Source organism: Neofelis nebulosa, chromosome 2 (assembly GCF_028018385.1).
Source record: "Neofelis nebulosa isolate mNeoNeb1 chromosome 2, mNeoNeb1.pri, whole genome shotgun sequence".
NCBI lineage: Eukaryota > Metazoa > Chordata > Mammalia > Carnivora > Felidae > Neofelis > Neofelis nebulosa.
The window spans coordinates 56,012,283-56,037,012 of NC_080783.1; the positions used below are offsets into that span (position 1 = coordinate 56,012,283).

Consider the following 24,730-nt stretch of genomic DNA (forward strand, 5'->3'; position numbering starts at 1 on the left):
TTTTAAAATTTTAGACCCTTTATATCTGATGTGAAATTATATTTTGCCAGGCTATTGTGAGCCCTCTAAAAACTATACACTATTACTCAAAACTAGAATTGAAATAATGTAAGATCTAAGTAAATTAACTTGTCTTACTGTATCTTTGGGGAATTTAGATGGATTATTTTCTATTGCCCTGGTCAGCATGGAGTGTTGCTTGGATTTTATCCTAAGATACTCGTTTGAGACTGTGCCAACAGCATGTACATAAAGTGCGTTTTCAGATGACCTGCTGTTGTATCAGGTGGCTTCTTAGAGCGCATACTCTATTTACAAATACCCTGAAACAGTTATTCTGGTCTTGCTTTTAGCCGGCATTGTGCTTATGAATTCATCCTCCAATAATTAGTTGCACTCTAGTGCATTATCTGCAAAGCTTTCTGCCCTTCTTTTCATACTAGATTCAAAAGAATACCCTAAAACAAATACACTAATGCACAACAAGCCGTTATTTAGTCATTATAAGATATAATATTCTATTGCTTAATTTAGTATTTCCTCCCATTTGTATTGTTATGGGGAGAATTTTCAGAGCCATTAAGTGCAAAGTTTGTCCTCTGCCTGCAGCAGGAATGAACAATTGGACCCAACATTTGAATAGAAAAGGTTTGGCACAGGGGAGATGGCAGAAAATAACTACAATGTAGGACACGCCTTCTGCATGGATGATTTGGTGACAAATGTATTTGTTACAAATTTAAGAGCAGTAAGAAACCCATCAGCACCCAGATCTCCTCTACCATGGTGGCTGATGCCCAGTTACACAGTTAAATCTAAGGTGTCATGGCCCTAAGTCCGTCACGCTTCAATCCCATGAGTTTTCCCACATGAGGTTCTTTCTCTGTTTTGTTTTGTTTTGTTTTGTTTTTCTTATCAAAGCCTGTTGAAGACAACTCAATAGTTCTTGCCCTCGTCATGTAGCACTTAAGGATAATGGGACTCTGGGCTCTAAGATCCTTTGACTTAAAGCATTAAAGCCCATTTTGCCTGTCAGATCTTCATAGCAAAGCACCCCCACAATCTGAAATGCTGAGTGCTAGCCCAGGAGGACAGTTCATTGTCTATTCTCTATAACGCCTCATGGTCTATCAGCTCTGCTGCTCCTGACAAAGGGAAATGTGCAAAATTGAAACCATTAAGAGATAGAGCTCTGTGCACCTGCTGAAATGCATTTGCTACCAATAATCTCTCAAGTGCTGATACTCAGTGTAAGCCAGTTTGAGATCCTTTCCCGGGAGTAGGGTTTGCTAGGGAAGATTGGATGGTGGGATATAAGAATTCCAGATGACCAGGAACGCAAAAAGGTCAGGAGGATTACTAAGACTTGAATTAAGGTATAGAATGGGGTAGCTTTGCTGAATGAAGACCAGTATAGGGGTCCCATGGTTGTAAGAGTACAACAGACTTTGCTACATAGGTGATGAAGACAATGCCTCAGTTCTAACCCCAAAGGTCAGTTATTTCTTTAGGAGTACTTTTGTCAGAAATTTAAGGAATCATTTGTAGGTATGTTCTAGAAGCCATTAGGACTGATCTTATGTGTAGGTAAGGTAGACAAAAAGAAACTGCCTCTCTACTTAGTTTTGGGAAAATGAAGGGACTGACTTCAGAACGTCTCCCTCAGCTTGTCCTAATACCAGAATTTCTCACTGGTAGATTGACATTTGAGGGATAAAGTATTGCTTTAGATTATAGCTTAAATTGTACATATCCTTATAGGGAAAGGAAACATTTTGAATATTAAAGAATAGTGTTACATTATCACCGATTCATTTAACATTTCCTTTGACCACCTTTGAGAGGCTGGAAAATGTAACAAGTGTGTTTTGATGGCTCTGAGTAGATCCATCAACTGGAAAAACCAAATCAGGACACAGACTAGACAAAATTTTTAGGTATACAGATATTTAATTGGAAAGAAGTAGGCACTACCAGATAGTATGTTTATTTTAATTGTAACCTTCTAGAAAGGCTGCTTAGTCTCATATGGTCTAACAATTAGGACTCTAATGATGTGAGTTTTAAACTGAGAATGATGGAGTGGGGACCTTGTAGAATAGTGGGGTGGATATTTGGGGGCAGGTATTCCTCTCAGTAATATTTACATTTGTAAGATACCTTACAAATTTTGAAACCCTTTCATGCTCATATTCTTTTTTTTTAAATTTTTTTTTTCAACGTTTTTTATTTATTTTTGGGACAGAGAGAGACAGAGCATGAACGGGGGAGGGGCAGAGAGAGAGGGAGGCACAGAAGCGGAAACAGGCTCCAGGCTCTGAGCCATCAGCCCAGAGCCTGACGCGGGGCTCGAACTCACGGACCGCGAGATCGTGACCTGGCTGAAGTCGGACGCTTAACCGACTGCGCCACCCAGGCGCCCCTCATGCTCATATTCTTATAAAACAACTTGGAAAATAAGAAAAAGCACAAAGGAAAAAAGATGAGAATCAGCTACAATACCAAAATCTGGAGATAGCCAATGTTGACATTTTGGTTTGCACAAGATCAATATTGATGACAAAATTGAGACAGAGAGTTCTAGTGCCTTGGTCGGGGTTGAGAGGGCAGTAAATATTTCTGAGCGCCATTGACTGATATCATCTGGAGACCTGGGATTCTTTGATGAACAGAGATGATTCTTTCCTTCATACTTTCTTATTCCTCTTCATCCTTGTTTGGTATTCATTCTTCAGACATTTTGTGCTCTTCTCCTGCAGTCCCTGCAGGGGATGATATGTGCTCCCAGCCCTTGCCATTTCATATGGTTATACAATCAACCTGGATTAGTTGAACTTTCTAGAAACAACAGCATTGCTACAGATAGACAAGTGGGGGGATTGCCCTAATGATCTTCAATTTGGAAAGTTCACCCTCATCATACTCTGCCATTCCCCTCCCTCTCTCCCATCTTGCTGGGCTCTTCAAGCATGCTGATCATTACTGCTCTCTCTTCCTTATTTTCATAGCCAATTAGTCCCAGCCTCACTTCCTTCCCTCAGCCACAGTGAGAACGATTTAAAGACATTCTCAGGGCACCTGAATGGCTCAGTCAGTTGAGCATCTGACTTTGGCTCAGGTCATGATTTCACAGTTTGTGAGTTCAAGCCCCGCATTGGGCTCGCTGCTGTCCACACAGAGCTCACTTCTGATCCTTGTCTCCCTCTCTCTCTCTCTCTCTCTGCTCCTCCCCTACATACACTCTCTCTCTCACACAAAAATAAACATTAAAAAAAAAAAGACATTTTCAACATCCTCTGTTGCCTCTCCTCTCCTGTTGTGCTCAGCCCATGTAAGCCTCTAGTGTTGGATCAATGCAGCTCTGCACTCTCAGTGTGGCCTCCCTCTCCTTCAGAACTAACCACTTGACTTCTGATCCTCATCCCATCCCTTCTTGCCCTGACTATATTTGCCTTCAGTTATCCTTCTGTGCTACTAAATCCAAGAGCCCATTTTCGGTGCTTATCCTGTTTGACTATTCTGCAAAATTTGACACTATTGTTCCACTCTAGTTCTATTTAGAAAATAACTTGTTCCCTTATGGGAAAGTAATTCATTATCCAAAATTTAGAAAACACAAGTAGTAATTTATTTATTTACTTATTTGTTTATTTATTTAATGTTTTTAATGTTTATTTATTTGAGAGACAGAGAAACAGAGCACAAGCAGGAGAGGGACAGAGAGAGAGGGAGACACAGAATCTGAAGGAGGCTGCAGGCTCTGAGCTGTCAGCACAGAACCCGATGTGGGGCTCGAACCCACGAACTGTGAGACCATGACCTGAGCTGAAGTCAGACGCTTAACCGACTAAGCCACCCAGGCACCCGCAAACAGTAATTTAAAAACTCCCAAAGACAGGGGCGCCTGGGTGGCTCAGTCAATTAAGTGTCCAACTCTTGGTTTCAGCTCAGGTCATGATCTTGCAGCTTTGTAGGTTTGAGCCCCACATCGGGCTCTGTGCTGGCAGCACAGAGCCTGCTTGGGATTCTCTGTCTCCCTCTCCACAGCCCCTCTCCCACTCGTGCTGACTCTGTCTCTCTCAAAATAAATAAATAAACTTAAAAAATTAAAAAAAAAAACGAAAGAATACTTTCACAGTGTATACATATATCAAATCATCATGATGTACACATTAAGCATGTTATAAATTTGTCAGTTCTACCTCAGTAAAGCTGGGGCAGGGGGAAGATCAGCAGTTGCCAGATCTGAACATGGATGGAGGAATGAACAGGTGGAGCACAAAGGATTTGAGAGGCACTGAAACTACTCTGTATGATACTCTAATGGTGGATACATGTCATGACCCCATTGTCAAAACCCATAGAATGTACAGCATCACAAGTGAACCTAATGTAAACTGTGGACTTGGGATGATAATGATGTATCAGTGTGGTTTCATCAGTAGTAACAAAAGTACTACTCTGGTGAGTGATGTTGGTCCTGAGAGATGTTGAGGTGCATGTGTGGGGGCAAGAGATGTATGGGAACTCTCTGTACTTGCATTCATTTTGCTGTGAACTTGAAACTGTTCTAAAAAGTAAAGATTATTTTTAAAGTAAAGAAACAAAAACTCCCATAGGCAAACAATTCAGAGAGGACTACTTTGGTTATAATTTTTCCAGGATTTTCCAATGTATATAGTAAGTGTTTGTACACCCACAGACACCCACACTCTTGTCACTAAAGATGTTAAAATTTTCCACATTAACAAATATTCTTCTATAGCATGATTTAAATTAGATGGATAATATTCCACTGTGTAGATGTGCTATGGTTTACTCAACCTACTCCCTCTAGTTGAGTATTCAGGTTATTTCTAATATATCACTATCTTTGGTAATTGTATGATTTATACGTTTATATGTAAACTTTTGTGTATAGCTATGATAATTACCATAGAATAAATTTCTAGACCTAGGAATTGGTCAAGGGTATTTATACATTTTGGACTCTGGATACACATCAGTAAATCTATTTCCAGAAAGGTTGTAGCAATGTATTCACACGTTAGAAATGCTACAAAGCATGGAGGTTAAGAGTATGAGCTTTGGAGTTCTTTTTCCTCCCTGTCACTGACCCTGTGTTCATGTTTCTGCCCAAAATATCATGTCCCAGTTTTCAGCCCTTTTGTGTCTTCCTTGAACAAGTTCTTCCCTGGTGATTTTACTCAATCAATTAGAACCAGAGGCTGATGACATCAGGATGAGTCCCTAACCGCCCTCTCCCCTGCCATCTCAATTATAACTTGAACTCAGGATCATCTCATTCAAACTTCCTGTATTCCCCACATCAAGGGACTCCAGCCACTCTTACTCAAACCAGAGACTTCCATGCTATCCTCAGGAGGGATGGGAGAACACATACTCTCAGCTCCCCAGAATAAAAACTTCTTTTGGGGAACTACAATAATTTTTGGTAAACAGAATTCTTGCTTATTTCACTGGCAAACAGCCTAGGGTTTGTTTTTCTCCTCACCAGCCTCTCAAGCCGTCTCTGTCCTGGTTTCTTTCACTCACTGCATGTTCCTTGTCTTCTTGCACCATGACCTCTCTCCTCAGCTGCTTCAGATCTCCTAGGAAGGGTTAGAGTGGGGCCATGGTGGTCCCAGAGCTGGCAGAGCAATCGTGCCTCCTTCTCAGCACCGGTTCAGGACACCTGACAGTTGTGTGTCCGTCAGCAAAACAGACCCACACATTCCAGTGCTGCTCTGGCCAGTCCAAGTCTGTAGCTTATACCTCCTAGACCTGGAAAATCGACTTCAATCTCCTCCTGCTCACTAGCATCGCTGTAATTCAGACTGTTAGCCTCAGGGAGAGGAGGAAAACCACTTTGTTTCTTTTGGAGGGTAACTTTGATGGATGTATTTGTTATTGTCTAATTTCCTTTGAACCAGTCTCTCCAGTTTCAAGGCAGATATCAGAGTCTTATCTGAAAGGGAGGATGTTAACAGTACCTACCTGTAAGGTTGTTTTAATAAGTAAATGAGATAATGCACGAGAAGGTGCCGAATAGGGTGCCGGACATGAAGCAAACACCCAGTAAATGTTAGCTCATCATCGTCACTGTCATCCCTGTCACTGAAGACTCACTTGTAAGGGTCTAAAGCTGCTCTTGATTTCTCTAAACAGAGTCAGTTGCTGGTTTTTCTATAGTGTTCCGAACATTCGTTACTTGGATGCTTATTTTATCTTAACTATTTCTGTCTTCACTCTACATTGTGAGTTCCTCAAGCAACTGTTTAACTTCATTTTTATATCCTCAACTTCATTTTTATATCCACACCAGCAATGTATCTGGTGCATAGGAGGTGGTAGATAAATAGATACTTGAAGAATCTTGACTCTTAGCTCACACTATTCTCGAGAATCATTTCCAGTTTGACTGCAGATCTAAATGTGAAAGTTAAAACTATAAAGATTCTAGGAAAAGAATAGGAGAATATCTTCATGGTCTAGGAGCAGAGGAAGATTTCTTGAACAAAACAAAACAAAACAAAACAAAAAAAGTACTTTAAAAAAAGAAACTTACATATTGGTATCAAGAATAGAAGACATCTGGAAGATTATTTTCTCAGAGGAAAACCAAAACAATCCAAACATAAAATTTAGGTGTGTAAATTAACTCCCAATTTCAAATGTTTTAAATGTGTAGCTCTTAAGTGCTACAATGTTTTAAAATATTACAGTACCTTTTTACCCCAATAGTCATGATCTAAAACCTTGATATCTTATTGTTTTTCCTATAGTACTGGGATGGCAGGATGACCTTTCTCAATAGAACTCAAGGTCATATGAACTCACCAATGCTCTGTCAGTTTTTAGTAGCTCTTATCTAACAGTTCAGATGTGGACCATCAGTTTTAATATTACATGGAGCTTTTACTGAATGATGTTTGTTGATCCTGGTTACTATACCTTCATATTTTAAATATGTCATCTGACAGCCTTCTAGAGGAAAGAAGATCTCTGAACCTCTACATTTATTGTATATTTTTGCAACTTCAATTTTTTGTATATTATTTTATACGTAGTAAATTAGTGATGTTAAAAATATAGAGTATTAAAACTAATTATACATATGGCAGCATTATAGGCTCAAAACACTTTTACTAACAGATGTGCCCATTGACCACTGGTTTAATTAAAATGCTTTATACTCAGGGCAGAAACAGTTGCCAGAATTTTTGTCTGGTAGTATGATCATGATCAAGAGTTGTACACCCAGTTCTCTGTGGCTGCAGGGATTGGGGGAGGTGGTGTTGACATGGGGTCATTTGGTTGATTCATATTTGGTAGGGACTTGATCCCCTTAGGATGTTCATAGTGATGTTTTAAATTAAGAGACAGGTGAGTGTATGCATTAAAAAATAGATTATAATGTATCTTTTTAAAAGTGATCTTAAAATGTCTATTATAAAGAGTGGTAAGCTGTAAGTCAGAAATGGGTAAATGTTGCTTAATTTTAATTAACTATTTTCTTATATCCTAGGCTGACCAGATATCTGGGTTTCACATAAGATCTGTTCTCTGTGTCCCTATTTGGAATAGCAACCACCAAATAATTGGTAAGACATTACCTAAGTAGTTCAAACTTCTTTTATAAAGACAAATTTACATTAAAATATACCTTATCTTTTTTACCTGCTCGCCCCTCTTACACTTGATCTTACTGAAAAGACCAAGAATTGATACCTGCTCCCCTCTTTTATGTCCAGGACTCGTCAGCCTATGTTTCATTCTTTTGTTTAATCTCATAAGTGCAGACTCCTGGTGAATCAACATTAATCCGAACAATGAACAAATATTTATTCTTTTAACCAAGGACCAATAATTTTGAAGTTGGAGGAGATATCAGAAATCAACTAATAGGACTTTCTTATCTTACCTTGTAGAAATTGAAGTGGGGGTATCATGCAAAGGCCAGAATAAAATCGCAGAGGGAGTCGGTAGCAGGGTAGAGATTAAAAGTCAGGGCTCCTAACTCCTATACAGACTTTCCATTACATCTTTATGTTTACATCTATGCTTTTACACACAGAGTACGTGCAAAGGAAAAAGAACATGTATTTTTTTTAAAATTTTTTAATGTTTATTTATTTTTGAGAGAGAGACAGAATGCAAGCAGGGGAGGGTCAGAGAGAGAGGAAGACACAGAATCTAAAGCAGGCTCCAGAATCTGAGCTGTCAGCACAGAGCCTGACCCAGGGCTCGAACTCATCTATGGCAAGATCATGACCTGAGCCGAAGTCAAATGTTCAACTGACAGGGCCACCCAGGCACCCCCAAAACATGTATTATTAGACATATACTGAGCATGAATCTTTCTGTTTGGATGATTCTAAAATAGGCTGGGGGCGCCTGGGTGGCTCAGTCGGTTAAGCGGCCGACTTCAGCTCAGGTCATGATCTCGAGGTCTGTGAGTTCGAGCCCCGCGTCAGACTCTGGGCTGATGGCTCAGAGCCCGGAGCCTGCTTCCGATTCTGTGTCTCCCTCTCTCTCTGCCCCTCCCCCGTTCATGCTCTGTCTCTCTCTGTCTCAAAAAAATAAAGGTTAAAAAAATTTTTTTTTTTTAAATAAAATAGGCTGTACTTGACCCGGAATATGGAACTTTGGTCCAAAGGAGCTTCTACGTTTTCTCTACCTCCTGTTCTTCTTTCCCTCCCCTCAAAACCTCAGTCAGGAAAGTATCAAACCTAAGGAAGAAGTCAGTGGTTAGAGAAGTCATAAAGAGTGAAGGAATTAGTTAAAATTATTGAAACACAATTAAAACATGATTTTTTTCCTAGGGGACTAGGTACTAGTGCATCTATTTGCCTCTCTTCGCTTCCCCCTGACATTGCCTGTTAAACTGAAAGGCACTGCTGCTTATCAAGAACTTAGTATTCTGTCAGTATTGTCAAGACTTGAGCCATAACAGAATTTTTTCATCCATTTGCTTAATTTATAGAAAAATATTGATATATTAATGAACACAGAATATTCTAAGATTAGTGTCCAATGGCAATCTCAAATCTAATCCTAGCTTTTCATTCCTTTCTTTTTAACTTTTATTTTTATTTTTCATTTATTTTGAGGAGGGGTGGCAAGTGGGGAAGGGACAGAAAGAGTAGGAGAGAGAAAATCCCAGGCAGGCTCTGAGCTGACAGCACAGAGCCCAACTCAGGGCTTGAACTCACGAACCAGGAGAGATCATGATCTGAGCCAAAATCGAGAGTCAGACATTTAACCACTAAGCCACCCAGTTGCCCCATAGCTTTCATTCGTAACGGTAAACATCTGTTATGCTTTCAAAACTAAGACTGCAGTTTGCCTACTACATGCTAAAAGATTTGTGTTTCATTACATATGTCTTCTAGCATATGATGACTTACCTCCCTAGTGAGAAGTTAGGTATTTTAAAAAACACAACCATGCTTTAGAATTATAGCTATTTTTTTGTTTGTACTAAATGGGGACACAGGGGAATGTTTTTCAAGATTGTTCAGTTTTTCTGGTTAGAGCTGTATGTTTTGAGACATCTGGCACAGTGCTGGAAATGAACTTTGGAAAGAGGAAGTGTACATAAATTAAGTTTGTTAGAACTGTATGTACCCCATTGGTAGCAGAAGCAGAACTAACCTTGCTTTGAAGATTGACAGTGTCCTAATTCCCAACTTCTTTAATGTTCACTTTAAAACATTCCAACATTATCTCATTTATTTTTTTCTTTAAAGTTTATTTATTTATTTTAAGAGAGAGAGAAAGCACGAGTCAAGAGTGACAGAGAGAGAGGGAGAGAATCCCAAGCAGGTTCCACGCTGTCAGCAGGGAACCTGATGAGGGGCCTGAACCCACAAACCGTGAGATCATGACCTGAGCTGAAGTCAGATGCTTCATTGACTGAGCCCACCCAGGCGCCCCCAAACATTATCTCATTTAATCTTCCTAACCCTCTGAGATAGTTAACGTTTTAATTCCCACTTTACAGATGAGGAATTTTAGTGCTAAAAAAGTTAGGTAACTTGTTTAAGGTAACAGCTGTGATGGAGTTGAAATGTGAGCTGAGACAGTGTGACACCAGAGCCCATGTTCTTAATCACTATGCCACACTGCCTCACTCAAGCACTGTGTTCCAGGGGATTGAAAAAATAAAAAAAATTATATATATACATGCACACACATGTGTATTTACACAGTTAAGCTCAATTACGTATCTAATTGCATGTATGTGTATGTCTATGTGTATATATATGTCCGATAGATCAGAGTGATTGTGCACAGTCATCTCGAAAAACATTTTCAAGGATTCAGACTGATGCCTGGTAGAGCTTTAGGCTTCACTGTGAGCCAGTTTGGATATCATAACCTTGAAGATCGACTGAATTGCTGTGTACCTCAGATCCCCTCTCCTAAAGACAGCAGGCACTAGGGAGACCAGAGATTAAACTGAGTGTCTGAAGTTACCTAGGGGAGGTATGGAGTCAGCCGGGGCTTATTATATTGTGGTAACACGGTGAGCAGTGCTGAAACTGACCGCATAAACCAAACTCTTCCCACAGGAGTGGCTCAGGTGTTAAATAGACTTGATGGGAAAGCTTTTGATGACGCAGATCAACGACTTTTTGAGGTAAGAAAATAAATTTGTGAACCAAAGGTTATAGCTGAGTCACCTATAGTCTCCTGGTAGCAGCTTGCCAAAATTTGTCAAGCGTTTATGTATAGTCGTGAGACCTTGAGCCAGCTCTGCCGACTGTATGGCCATCACCTTCCTTGGGTTTTCAAGCTTCCATTTATTCCCATCTGCCCTCTACCTGGAAAGGTTGGCCTGGAATAGGCTTCCTATAAACTTTGCACCAACAAATAACCAACAAGAAACCCCCACGATTATTTTTCTCTAGCCAAGAACATCTCACAGCTTCTTTACTAACTGGTTCTAAATCTACCTTCCTTCCTTTTCACATTTACCTCATGGGTATTGTCACTTGGTTTCCTCATCAAAATATTTTATACCCTAGCCACTAAAAAGAGGTTGCTTTAGTTAAATGGAATGGAATTACTAAAATCAGTCCACAATCTAAATGAATTAAGAACACATTTGGTAAGACTGTAAGTATGTTTTTAAATTTACAAAGTCATTTTTTCCACAATGACATGAAATTAACAATTTTTTCTCATGTGCAATGTGAGCTATAAAGCTGTTACATGACAATAGTAATTAAGAATTTTAATGTGCATATTTCCCCAAGGCCTACCTCTGTGTACAATAAAATTATATTTTCAGACCCATTTCTGATGAGTGCCTGCTTTCATATTAGATTATGCCAGTGAGTTATTGCAGTTTTTAATTAGTGGGCTTTCTCTTTCCTAGGCTTTTGTCATCTTCTGTGGCCTTGGCATCAACAACACAATTATGTACGATCAAGTGAAGAAGTCCTGGGCCAAACAGTCTGTGGCTCTTGATGTAAGTCAGTATTTATGTCCAAATCACATGCTAAAAAGCCCTAATTTTATGAGAGAAAAAAAGCCCTTATTATGGGCCTTAATTTCTCAATTTTTAATTACCTATTCATTGGGCTTTAATTATTCTAGAGTCATGGGTTTGGCTCTGATGAAAGCCAGACCCACTCTTAACAATGCTCATATGCTCACAATTTTGCATGCAATTTTAGGAAGTGCACAGATTCCTTGAAGGCCATCCATATACGTTGTACAGTTAGATACAGATTTTATGTGTTAGGTTTATTAAAAGGGATGATCCAAAAAATAAATTGTCAGGATGTTAAATGCGTTATGAACTTATTTTGAATATGTATAGATAGTCTGGAAATGCACAACTTCTCATACCACAGAAGAAAACTTCACTACAAAGACATGTGACCCAGGTGGGGACAGGCTACTCTGGGCATTATCTAGCTCCCCCACTACACATGTGTACATCCCACCAAGAGCTCCGACCTGTTTCCCAGGCCTGACCTGCATCTCCTCTCAGACTAGGTTCTAAGACTATAGTGCTCTCCCCTGAATCTCCTTGTTTTGACCCAAGACCTATTGTCCCAACTTCTGGTCTATAGCCATTATCAAAGATTCTTTTTTCTATCTGTGAAATACTTCTTAACTAGGGCAGATAAAATATCAATGATATGTGACATTATCTAGAACATGATAATATAATACATGTACAGTCTTCAAAGTATTCTGTGTAACAAGTGAGATATTGGTAGAAAGATAAAACCGAGGGAGAGGATAAGTAAGCAACACAGTGGTACCTGAAGTACTCTGATTTAAGATTTAAAAGACCTAAAATCAGTTATTTACTGATATACTTTTCTACCCTTAATTAGACCATGAACCCTGGAAGCACAGGGATTTTATCTTTTTTATAATCTTATTCCCTAGTGCCTAGCAGGGCACTTAGCACAGAGAATGCTTTTATTAAATGGTTTGGGGATGGATGGAGGAAGGGAGGAAGAGACAGAAAGAGGAAAGAAAGGATGGAAGAAAGAGATTCCCCTGCCCAACGAAAAGGATTTTTTTTTTTTTTTGGCTCTCCCTCGGAGTCCTGCTTTGTTTATATGTAATATCTTTACAACAAGGAATAAAAATAATACTTCCAGGATGAATTAATAAGTAAATGAACTGTGGACATGCAATGAATAAGAATCACTAATAGACCATTAGGTCTATGTGCAGAAGTATTTTCACATCCTGACTCCGTCACCTACCTCAAGTGTGAGAATTAAATGAGATAATATAAGAGAAGATTTTAATACTCCATCAACAAAATTACAGTAATGACAAGAATTGCTGTATTATTACTTGCAGTAATGTGTTTATTACTGAGAAATCACCATAGATTGTGAGAAAGAACAAAGGACAGGGATTTGGAACAGCAAATGTTGTCATGACTGCACCATCTTCAAATTTTGACCTCCACAGGGTTGCCTCACTCAGCTTTTGTTTCTTTAAAAACTTTAGTTTCTGCATCTGTAAAAAAGGACACACTATACACTAGTCCCACACAAACTCTACTTCATGTTGTCGTGTTGGACTTCACCCATACAGAGCGTCTCATATATACCCACATACGCACTCCTCGCCCACCTCCTGGTGGGTCTCCATCCTGTTGGGAAGGGGGTGGAATCAGTGGACTGAAGCAGAAATTGCCATTCACCAAGGAGAGGCCACTCTCTGACTGGCACCACCGCTAGTCCTCGACCTAGAAAATTCTAATACAGCCACAGTGTCCTCACCCATGAATTGCTTGTTTGGGTTCATAGACCACTCTGATACCTTCTGCCCTGACGTACAAAAATTATTACTGACACTCCCAAATTTCCAGCCCAAGTATTGTGGTAGTCTCACCCTTTCAGAAGTTGCTTGTATGTGTGGACTCACATGTTCTGTGTGCTTTCCCGATCAGAATTCTGGTGTTGCCATCTTGGTTTCCTCCCTCCCTGCTCCACTCAACCCCTACCCCACCAGATACCACATTCCCATCTCTAATGATCGGGTGGCATCCACCCCACTCCCTCATCCAGGAATGTATATGCAAGAATATCTGGAAGGATTTCTTATCTCAGGGCTTTACAAAGACAAAAAATGACTTGATGAGAACTACTAAACCCAAACTCAGGAGTGAGATCTTCTTATACTATAGTATACATTAGCTTCTGAATGATTATATATTTTTAAAATTTATGTATTTATAAATATTATAGATGCATGTGAATAATATAATTTAAGGTGCATATTTCTATTAAAAGTATGTATTTATAACCAGCCTATTCCAATAAAGGATTTAAGCTACTTGATAGGAATGTAAATGATCCAACAAATGTTTTAAGGTAAAGTAATGATGATGATGATGATAACAACAGCAACAATAACAGAGGACAGAGAGAGAGAGAGAGAGAGAGAGAGAGGACACACTAACCAGAGGGGACAGAACCACACACAGTGCTATCCTTATATCATCTCCTCCTTCTCCCCAAGAACGTGGGGTGACCTTCCCCTTTTTTTCCATTGTGGCTAAGGGAAGATTCCTCACTTGGATCTGGGCAGGCTCCTCTTCCACTCGTGTTGTCTCATTTTTACTTACTCTCTTCAGGTCGTTTTCTGCTTGATCTTGCATAAGATCTTTGTCTAAGTGTAGCTTTACCATCCCCGTAATCTTTTTGCAGTGTGTTTTTTTCAGCTGGCAACAAGAGTGAAGGGAAGTAATCCATCCCACAGCCCCCAGTGACAATAACCACCCCAGAAGGCTTTCCCTCCCCAGAAAGCGAGCACACATATTTCATGGCCTGGAGAGGTAATGTGAATACATTTTTTTCCTGTGTGTTCAGGAGACTCTTGAGAGATAGCACAGCATTCTCTTGTCTTTTAAGAACCCTTTCTCTCAGGCATTTTTAATAAAAATACTACCTTGGTGCATTCTCTGGAAGTATTTCCCCTGTTCTCTGGGAAGTTTACGTCTTACGGATGCTTGCCGAAGTGTCCAGGGTTCACAGGAAGTGCACTTCTAAGGCACACCTTGCTGTGTATCAGTATCCCCTGCAGGAGGCTGCTGGCTTTATCTGAGCGAAAGGCAATTCGAGGAAAAGATTTAGAGCCTTGTCTTTTACATTTGTCTGATCAGTCTAGTTAGGACTGAATCTGTGTTCAGTAGCTGTGGATCTTAGGGAAGCTACTTAACTCCGCAATCTCAGTTGTTGCACGTGTTAGATGGGTTTGGTAAGAAAGGTGTTTTAACAGAGTGATAAAACAGTTGCAGGAAAAGTATTTAGAGAGTGTTTAGTTACAGTTAGCACTTAATAAAAGCTGGCTGTTCTATTAATCAGAGCGCTTGCTGCCCTTAATCTGCACTGAGTTCTGAATGCTCTGCCCAAGAATTGCTTATAAAACTGTTCTGATTGAGGGGCTGGGGAGGAGGTGTAATTTTTTGCCCCTTTTATGGGGAAGATCGTTTCCTGCTTAAAGTTTGAGCTGAAGACAGATCCCCAGTTTCCCAGATCCTGGGCACATCCTGTGTTCCACCACTGAGCATCCCAGCAGCATTGGAGCTATAGCTGCTGGGCTGCAGTGAGCCACTGCTCGCCATTGCCCCCTACTCCTTGCCCCTACTGCTTGCCTCTGCTTCCCACTGCCCTATATGTTTCTATAGAAAAGACCAGGCACTGTAAATACAGAATTTCCCAGGTTAAAAATAGCTATGCAGGTCTTCAAAAGCTGTACATCCCCAAGGGCAAAGCCTCCCCAGAAGACCTCCCATGCTATGGGGTCTCTTCCCCATTGCCACATACTGGCAACTTCAGCTCATTTTAACCTAATCCACAAATGGTGAAAAATAAAAATATAAACATATGATATGCTTTCTACTTTTTTGGCCTTTAAAAAATGAAGTGACTAATACATTGTCTGGATTTTGTTTAACAATTGAATTATAAAGCACTATTATTTTGATTATTGCTTTTCTTAAGTTCTTGTAATTTAGTTATGTAATTCTATTTAAAAGTCTGTTTCCTAAATATATAAAACTAATACTCGATGACTCTTAGAGAGCTGAGATGCTCTTAAAGCTGAATAATGGAACAAAGAGGGGAATTTACTATCATTTTTCATAACTTTAATTGTTTTATCCTGATTTCCATTCTGTCTGAGTGCCAAGAGCTTCACGGGAAGTATACTAATGTATGTTCACATTTTCTGAGTGTAAGAATCCCATGATAAAAGAGGGAAACTTCACCTGAAATTCCAGAATACAGAGCAAATACAACATGAATGGAAATCAGAATATTACTTCTTCATTTTGCACACCAAGAATTGTCCTTTGGGGTGTCTTTCATAGATATTGCAAATGAAGCCTTGCTGGATACTGATGAGAAATTTTCCGGAAAATATAAGTCAGTGTATTAAGGGACACCTAATACCCCTCTATGACCAGATGAGGAAAGGGATGAGGGTCAGACAGAGGGTGTAGAAAGGGCATATGTAGTCAGAAGTCAAGCCCCATTTATTCTACCTCCCCAAAGCCTCTCCCATCCATTTCCTCCTTTCCAATAGCCATAGCAGCCATCCTACTTAAGGGCTTCCTTACCTCTTGACGGAACAATCGTAATACCCACCTGTCTGTTCTTCCTAAAGCGTATTTCAGATTGCATCACTCACCCACTCATGGATCCTAAATTATTCCCCTATTATCTATCAGAGTACCAACTTCCTGGCCCTCGGGGCCCTTTGAAATTTCATATCAAACTATCTTCCTGCCCCCAGCTCTCATTTCTCTTTTCAGAGCATTCTGTGCTACTTACAAACTCACCTACATCGTAGTCTACAGATCAGCCACCTGCTTCTCTGCCATCTGATCTCTAACACCTTCCCTGCTTCAGTTATTCTCTGTTCCAATTATGCTGCCTCCCCTCAAAGTTGTTTCTGTCATTCAAAGCTCACCTTAAATGTAATCTTTTCTATAAATCTTCTAATCCCATGCTTACTTGCTCCTGACTTCATCCTATGTTATCGTTAATTGTGACTTTGTATGTTTTCCTCTGCTAGAACATGCTATCTATGCTCTGCTATCTATTCTTTATTCCTTTCAGTGGTTTACCTATAAAACCAAAAGTATATTGAATAAGTGAATGCTTACAGCCACAAATAATGTTTCTGGGCTGCCGTGTCAGCTTTTCAAAAGGGAAAAGCTTAGGCTGTGATGGAAAAGGTGGCAGTCACCTTATTGGCAGTCTTGCTCACCACAGACTTGCATAGCACACCTCTGTATTCCCTTTCTCCTTTATAGGTCATGAGGACCAATCTTTTCTGTTTACTTATTTTAGGGGGGATCTCTTCCAAGGTATCATCTCCCCTCAGGTATTTCTTTTGATGATGATTAAGGAGCCAACCTGGCTTCCTGAAGATAAGGAAAAAAGAGAGAAGTGAAAGACATGATTCTACCGTGCGTAATCTCCTAAGCTCCAAGGGGAAAATTTTCTCTAACTGGGTGATTGACACAGCTAGACTCAGGATGCCAACAGAATGTCACTCCATTATTTTTCATCCCTCTTCCTTTAGACCTACTCTCTGGAATCAAACTTCCCTACTCTTGGATGAACTCTCTGGTATGTTACATGGCTCTTGTGACACACTCAGGTGTTAAATAGCCTCCAAGCTCCTCTCTTTTCCTGAGATTAGAAGCTATGATCAGGAGAAGGTCATAGTGAGCTTCCTTGCTCTTCTTCACTTTACCTCCTCCCCAAGACAGGTGTAGAGAGCAAGATGGAAGTAGGATAAAGAGCAAACTCATACTCTAACCTGGTTTCAAGGCCCTCTGTGTCAAGCACCAACATTTTTTTAATTGTGAGTTGCTTTCATAAATTCTTCAGAGAATTCTGGAGCCTAGAAATCTCCCATTGTCAGTCCCTGATGTGGGTTTACCTCTCCTGACTGACAGGTTATAATTGTCTCTCGGGCCCTGGCTTCTGGTGGCCCACATTTTTCTCTTTTATTTATTGTGGTCAAATAAACGCAACATAAAATTTACCATTTTTAAGTGTACAGTTCAGTGGCACTAAATAACATTCACAATGTTGAACAATCATCACCACCACCCATCTCTGGAACGGTTTCATCCTCCCAAACGAAAACTCTGTGCCCATGAGACACTAACTCCTCATTCCCCTCTCTAGCCCTTGGCAGCCACTATTCCACTTTATGGCTATGAACTTGACTCCTCTACATACCTCATGTAAGTGGAATCCGTATCATGTAAGGACAGTATTTGTCCTTTTGTGACTGACTTATTTCACTTACCATAATGTCTTCAAGGGTCATTCATGTTGTAGTTTGTGTCAGAATTTCCTTATTTTTTTTAGGACTGAATAATATTCCACTGTAAGAATATACCATATTTTGTTCATCCACTCATTGCTTCCTGATCTGAGTCTTTTTAAGCCTGTGCATCTTTCACAGATCATTTGGCCCCTGGACAGCCACATGTGTTGGACCATTAGGTTGCATGAAGCAGCCCTCTCTTCCTGCCCACTAACCTTTAGAATTTTTTTTCCAATATATGAAATTTATTGTCAAATTGGTTTCCATACAACACCCAGTGCTCATCCCAAAAGGTGCCCTCCTCAATACCCATCACCCACCCTCCCCTCCCTCCCACCCCCCATCAACTCTCAGTTTGTTCTCAGTTTTTAAGAGTCTCTTATGCTTTGGCTCTCTCCCACTCTAACCTCTTTTTTTTTTTTTCCTTCCCCTCCCCCATGGGTTTCTGTTAAGTTTCTCAGGATCCACATAAGAGTGAAAACATATGGTATCTGTCTTTCTCTGTATGGCTTATTTCACTTAGCATCACACTCTCCAGCTCCATCCACATTGCTACAAAAGGCCATATTTCATTCTTTCTCATTGCCACGTAGTATTCTATTGTGTATATAAACCACAATTTCTTTATCCATTCATCAGTTGATGGACATTTAGGCTCTTTCCATAATTTGGCTATTGTTGAGAGTACTGCTATAAACATAGGGGTACATGTGCCCCTATCCATCAGCACTCCAGTATCCCTTGGGTAAATTCCTAGCAGTGCTATTGCTGGGTCATAGGGTAGGTCTATTTTTAATTTTCTGAGGAACCTCCACACTGCTTTCCAGAGCGGCTGCACCAATTTGCATTCCCACCAACAGTGCAAGAGGGTTCCCGTTTCTCCACATCCTCTCCAGCATCTATAGTCTCCTGATTTGTTCATTTTGGCCACTCTGACTGGTGTGAGGTGATATCTGAGTGTGGTTTTGATTTGTATTTCCCTGATAAGGAGCGACGCTGAACATCTTTTCATGTGCCTGTTGGCCATCCGGATGTCTTCTTTAGAGAAGTGTCTATTCATGTTTTCTGCCCATTTCTTCACTGGGTTATTTGTTTTTCGGGTGTGGAGTTTGGTGAGCTCTTTATAGATTTTGGATACTAGCCCTTTGTCCGATATGTCATTTGCAAATATCTTTTCCCATTCCGTTGGTTGCCTTTTAGTTTTGTTGGTTGTTTCCTTTGCTGTGCAGAAGCTTTTTATCTTCATAAGGTCCCAGTAATTCATTTTTGCTTTTAATTCCCTTGCCTTTGGGGATGTGTTGAGTAAGAGATTGCTACGGCTGAGGTCAGAGAGGTCTTTTCCTGCTTTCTCCTCTAGGGTTTTGATGGTTTCCTGTCTCACATTCAGGTCCTTTATCCATTTTGAGTTTATTTTTGTGAATGGTGTGAGAAAGTGGTCTAGTTTCAACCTTCTGCATGTTGCTGTCCAGTTCTCCCAGCACCATTTGTTAAAGAGACTGTGTTTTTTCCATTGGATGTTCTTTCCTGCTTTGTCAAAGATGAGTTGGCCATACGTTTGTGGGTCTAGTTCTGGGGTTTCTATTCTATTCCATTGGTCTATGTGTCTGTTTTTGTGCCAATACCATGCTGTCTTGATGATGACATCTTTGTAGTAGAGGCTAAAGTCTGGGATTGTGATGCCTCCTGCTTTGGTCTTCTTCTTCAAAATTACTTTGGCTATTCGGGGCCTTTTGTGGTTCCATATGAATTTTAGAATTGCTTGTTCTAGTTTTGAGAAGAATGCTTGTGCAATTTTGATTGAGATTGCATTGAATGTGTAGATAGCTTTGGGTAGTATTGACATTTTGACAATATTTATTCTTCCAATCCATGAGCAGGGAATGTCTTTCCATTTCTTTATATCTTCTTCAATTACCTTCATAAGCTTTCTATAGTTTTCAGCATACAGATCTTTTACATCTTTGGTTAGATTTATTCCTAGGTATTTTATGCTTCTTGGTGCAATTGTGAATGGGATCAGTTTCTTTATTTGTCTTTCTGTTGCTTCATTGTTAGTGTATAAGAATGCAACTGATTTCTGTACATTGATTTTGTATCCTGCAACTTTGCTGAATTCATGTATCAGTTCTAGCAGACTTTTGGTGGAGTCTATTGGATTTTCCATGTATAATATCATGTCATCTGCAAACAGCGAAAGCTTGACTTCATCTTTGCCAATTTTGATGCCTTTGATTTCCTTTGGTTCTCTGATTGCTGATGCTAGAACTTCCAACACTATGTTAAACAACAGCGGTGAAAGTGGGCACCCCTGTCGTGTTCCTGATCTCAGGGAAAAAGCTCTCAGTTTTTCCCCATTGAGGATGATGTTAGCTGTGGGCTTTTCATAAATGGCTTTTATGATGTTTAAGTATGTTCCTTCTATCCCGAGTTTCTGAAGGGTTTTTATTAAGAAAGGGTGCTGAATTTTGTCAAAGGCCTTTTCTGCATCGATTGACAGGATTATATGGTTCTTATCTTTTCTTTTATTAATGTGATGTATCACGTTGATTGATTTGCGAATGTTGAACCAGCCCTGCATCCCAGGAATGAATCCCACTTGATCATGGTGAATAATTCTTTTTATATGCTGTTGAATTCGATTTTCTAGTATCTTACTGAGAATGTTTGCATCCATATTCATCAGGGATATTAGCCTGTAGTTCTCTTTTTTTACTGGGTCTCTGTCTGGTTTGGGAATCAAAGTAATACTGGCTTCATAGAATGGGTCTGGAAGTTTTCCTTCCCTTTCTATTTCTTGGAATAGCTTGAGAAGGGTAAGTATTATCTCTGCTTTAAACGTCTGGTAGAACTCCCCTGGGAAGCCATCTGGTCCTGGACTCTTATTTGTTGGGAGATTTTTGATAACCGATTCAATTTCTTCGCTGGTTATGGGTCTGTTCAAGCTTCTATTTCCTCCTGATTGAGTTTTGGAAGAGTGTGGGTGTTTAGGAATTTGTCCATTTCTTCCAGGTTGTCCAATTTGTTGGCATATAATTTTTCATAGTATTCCCTGATAATTGTTTGTATCTCGGAGGGATTGGTTGTAATAATTCCATTTTCATTCATGATTTTATCTATTTGGGTCATCTCCCTTTTCTTTTTGAGAAGCCTGGGTAGAGGTTTGTCAATTTTGTTTATTTTTTCAAAAAACCAACTCTTGGTTTCGTTGATCTGCTCTACAGTTTTTTTAGATTCTATATTGTTTATTTCTGCTCTGATCTTTATTATTTCTCTTCTTCTGCTGGGTTTAGGCTGCCTTTGCTGTTCTGCTTCTATTTCCTTTAGGTGTGCTGTTAGATTTTGTATTTGGGATTTTTCTTGTTTCTTGAGATAGGCCTGGATTGCAATGTATTTTCCTCTCAGGACTGCCTTCGCTGCATCCCAAAGCATTTGGATTGTTGTATTTTCATTTTTGTTTGTTTCCATATATTTTTTAATTTCTTCTCTAATTGTCTGGTTGACCCACTCATTCTTTAGTAGGGTGTTCTTTCACCTCCACACTTTTGGAGGTTTTCCAGACTTTTTCCTGTGGTTGATTTCAAGCTTCATAGCATTGTGGTCTGAAAGTATGCATGGTATAATTTCAATTCTTGTATAGTTATGAAGGGCTGTTTTGTGACCCAGTATATGATCTATCTTGGAGAATGTTCCATGTGCACTCGAGAAGAAAGTATATTCTGTTGCTTTGGGATGCAGAGTTCTAAATATATCTGTCAAGTCCATCTGATCCAATGTGTCATTCAGGGCCCTTGTTTCTTTATTGACGGTGTGTCTAGATGATCTATCCATTTCTGTAGGTGGAGTGTTAAAGTCCCCTGCAATGACCACATTCTTATCAATAAGGTTGCTTATGTTTATGAGTAATTGTTTTATATATTTGGGGGCTCCGGTATTCGGCACATAGACATTTATAATTGTTAGCTCTTCCTGATGGATAGACCCTGTAATTATTATATAATGCCCTTCTTCATCTCTTGTTACAGCCTTTAATTTAAAGTCTAGTTTGTCTGATATAAGTATGGCTACTCTAGCTTTCTTTTGGCTTCCAGTAGCATGATAAATAGTTCTCCATCCCCTCACTCTCAATCTAAAGGTGTCCTCAGGTCTAAAATGAGTCTCTTGTAGACAGCAAATAGATGGGTCTTGTTTTTTTATCCATTCTGATACCCTATGTCTTTTGGTTGGCACATTTAATCCATTTACATTCAGTGTTATTATAGAAAGATATGGGTTTAGAGTCATTGTGATGTCTGTATGTTTTATGCTTGTAGTGATGACTCTGGTACTTTGTCTCACAGGATCCCCCTTAGGATCTCTTGTAGGGCTGGTTTAGTGGTGATAAATTCCTTCAGTTTTTGTTTGTTTGGGAAGACCTTTATCTCTCCTTCTATTCTAAATGACAGACTTGCTGGATAAAGGATTTTCGGCTGCATATTTTTTCTGTTTAGCACACTGAAGATATCGTGCCAATCCTTTCTGGCCTGCCAAGTTTCAAAAGAGAGATCAGTCACGAGTCTTATAGGTCTCCCTTTATATGTGAGGGCACGTTTATCCCTTGCTGCTTTCAGAATTTTCTCTTTATCCTTGTATTTTGCCAGTTTCACTATGATATGTCGTGCAGAAGATCGATTCAAGTTACGTCTGAAGGGAGTTCTCTGTGCCTCTTGGATTTCAATGCCTTTTTCCTTCCCCAGTTCAGGGAAGTTCTCAGCTATTATTTCTTCAAGTACCCCTTCAGCACCTTTCCCTCTCTCTCCCTCCTCTGGGATACCAATTATGTGTATATTATTTCTTTTTAGTGTACCACTTAGTTCTCTAATTTTCCCCTCATACTCCTGGATTTTTTTATCTCTCTTTCTCTCAGCTTCCTCTTTTTCCATAACTTTATCTTCTAGTTCACCTATTCTCTCCTCTGCCTCTTCAATCCGAGCCGTCGTCGTTTCCATTTTATTTTGCATCTCGTTTAAAGCGTTTTTCAGCTCCTCCTGACTGTTCCTTAGTCCCTTGATCTCTGTAGCAAGAGATTCTCTGCTGTCCTCTATACTGTTTTCAAGCCCAGCGATTAATTTTATGACTAGTATTCTAAATTCACTTTCTGTTATATTATTTAAATCCTTTTTGATCAGTTCATTGGCTGTTGTTATTTCCTGGAGATTCTTCTGAGGGGAATTCTTCCGTTTGATCATTTTGGATAGTCCCTGGAGTGGTGAGGACCTGCAGGGCACTTCCCCTGTGCTGTGGTGTATAACTGGAGTTGGCGGGCAGGGCCGCAGTCAGACCTGATGTCTGCCCCCAGCCCACCGCTGGGGCCACAGTCAGACTGGTGTGTGCCTTCTCTTCCCCTCTCCTAGGGGTGGGATTCACTGTGGGGTGGCGTGGCCCGTCTGGGCTACTTGCACACTGCCAGGCTTGTGGTGCTGGGGATCTGGCGTATTCACTGGGGTGGATCGGCAAGGTGCACAGGGGTGGGAGGAGCAGGCTCAGCTCGCTTTCCCTTCGGTGATCCGCTTCGGGAGGGGCCTGCGGCACCGGGAGGGAGTCAGACCCGCCACCAGAGGAATGGATCTGCAAAAGCACAGCGTTGGGTGTTTGTGTGGTACAAGCAAGTTCCCTGGCAGGAACTGGTTCCCTTTGGGACTTTGGCTGGGGAATGGGCTAGGGAGGTGGCACTGGGGAACGCCTTTGTTCCCCGCCAAGCTGTGCTCTGTCATCCTGGGGCTCAGCAGCTCTCCCTCCCTTTGTCCTCCAGCCTTCCTGCTTTCTGAGCAGAGCTGTTAACTTATGACCTCCCAGACGTAAGTCGCGCTTGCTGTCGGAACACAGTCCGTCCGGCCCCTCCGCTTTTGCCAGCCAGACTCGGGGGCTCTGCTTGGCCGGCGAGCCGCCCCTCCGCCCCGGCTCCCTCCCGCCAGTCCGTGGAGCGCGCACCGCCTCGCCGCCCTTCCTACCCTCTTCCGTGGGCCTCTCGTCTGCGCTTGGCTCCGGAGACTCCGTTCTGCTAATCCTCTGGCGGTTTTCTGGGTTCTTTAGGCAGGTGTAGGTGGAATCTAAGTGATCAGCAGGACGTGCGGTGAGCCCAGCGTCCTCCTACGCCGCCATCTTCCTTTTCTTCTGTCTAACCTTTAGAATTTTTAGGCATGAATCAGTAACTGCTCCCACACCACACTCTGGGGAAATACATATTAAGTTCTATAAGTGGTTTTCTGGAAATAACCCTCAAAAAACTCTAATTTTTAATATTGTGTTCTCTCCTGAATTATCTCCCTTGTCTCACACAATGCAGAGATGGGCAACAAAGCACCTTAGCTTGAAGGTAGCAGAACTAGCTTGGGACATCTTCTTTCCAAGTCCTGTATTGGTAGCCTAGATGGTCTAGCCTCTCCTTTTAGAATGCATTATCTGTTGTTCTCAACTATAAAGTCAGACAGAAAGAGTCCCATTTAAACATGCTGTTATCGGGGCACCTAGGTGGCTCAATCAGTTAAGCATCTGACTCTCGATTTCAGCTCAGGTCATGATCTCATGGTTCGTGAGATCAAGTCCCATGGGATTCTCTCTCTCTGCCCCTCCCCGACTTGTGCTCTCCCTCTCAAATGAATAAACATTTTTTAAACAAATAATTAAAAAGTAAACATGCTGTTATATACCAAAATGGCTTTCCAGACCAAGTTACTGTCAGAACGTGATCCAGTGATTGTCCAAATGATAAATGTCTACCCTTGGAAAATCCTTGTTTATTTGCAGGTTCAATGGATATAGGTTATCAATTACAAGACCAAATTCAAAACATCAGCAGAAGTGGAAATGTTCCCATTTGTAAATTCTTCTTTACTGAAAATTCGTTGCATTA

General features: G+C 40.5%; 1 protein-coding gene across 2 annotated transcripts in view; it reads left to right on the forward strand.

Moving 5' to 3' along the window:
- Positions 1 to 24,730, forward strand: part of PDE11A (phosphodiesterase 11A) — a 375,452-nt gene that overhangs the window by 197,389 nt on the left and 153,333 nt on the right. For both annotated transcript variants that reach the window (XR_009256998.1, XM_058712978.1), the window contains exons 7-9: positions 7,529 to 7,604; positions 10,578 to 10,645; positions 11,387 to 11,479. Coding sequence is in view for 1 of the 2 variants with exons in the window: in XM_058712978.1 (XP_058568961.1) it covers positions 7,529 to 7,604; positions 10,578 to 10,645; positions 11,387 to 11,479 (237 nt within the window). In the remaining variant the exon portion in view is untranslated. The remainder of the gene's footprint in view (positions 1 to 7,528; positions 7,605 to 10,577; positions 10,646 to 11,386; positions 11,480 to 24,730) is intronic.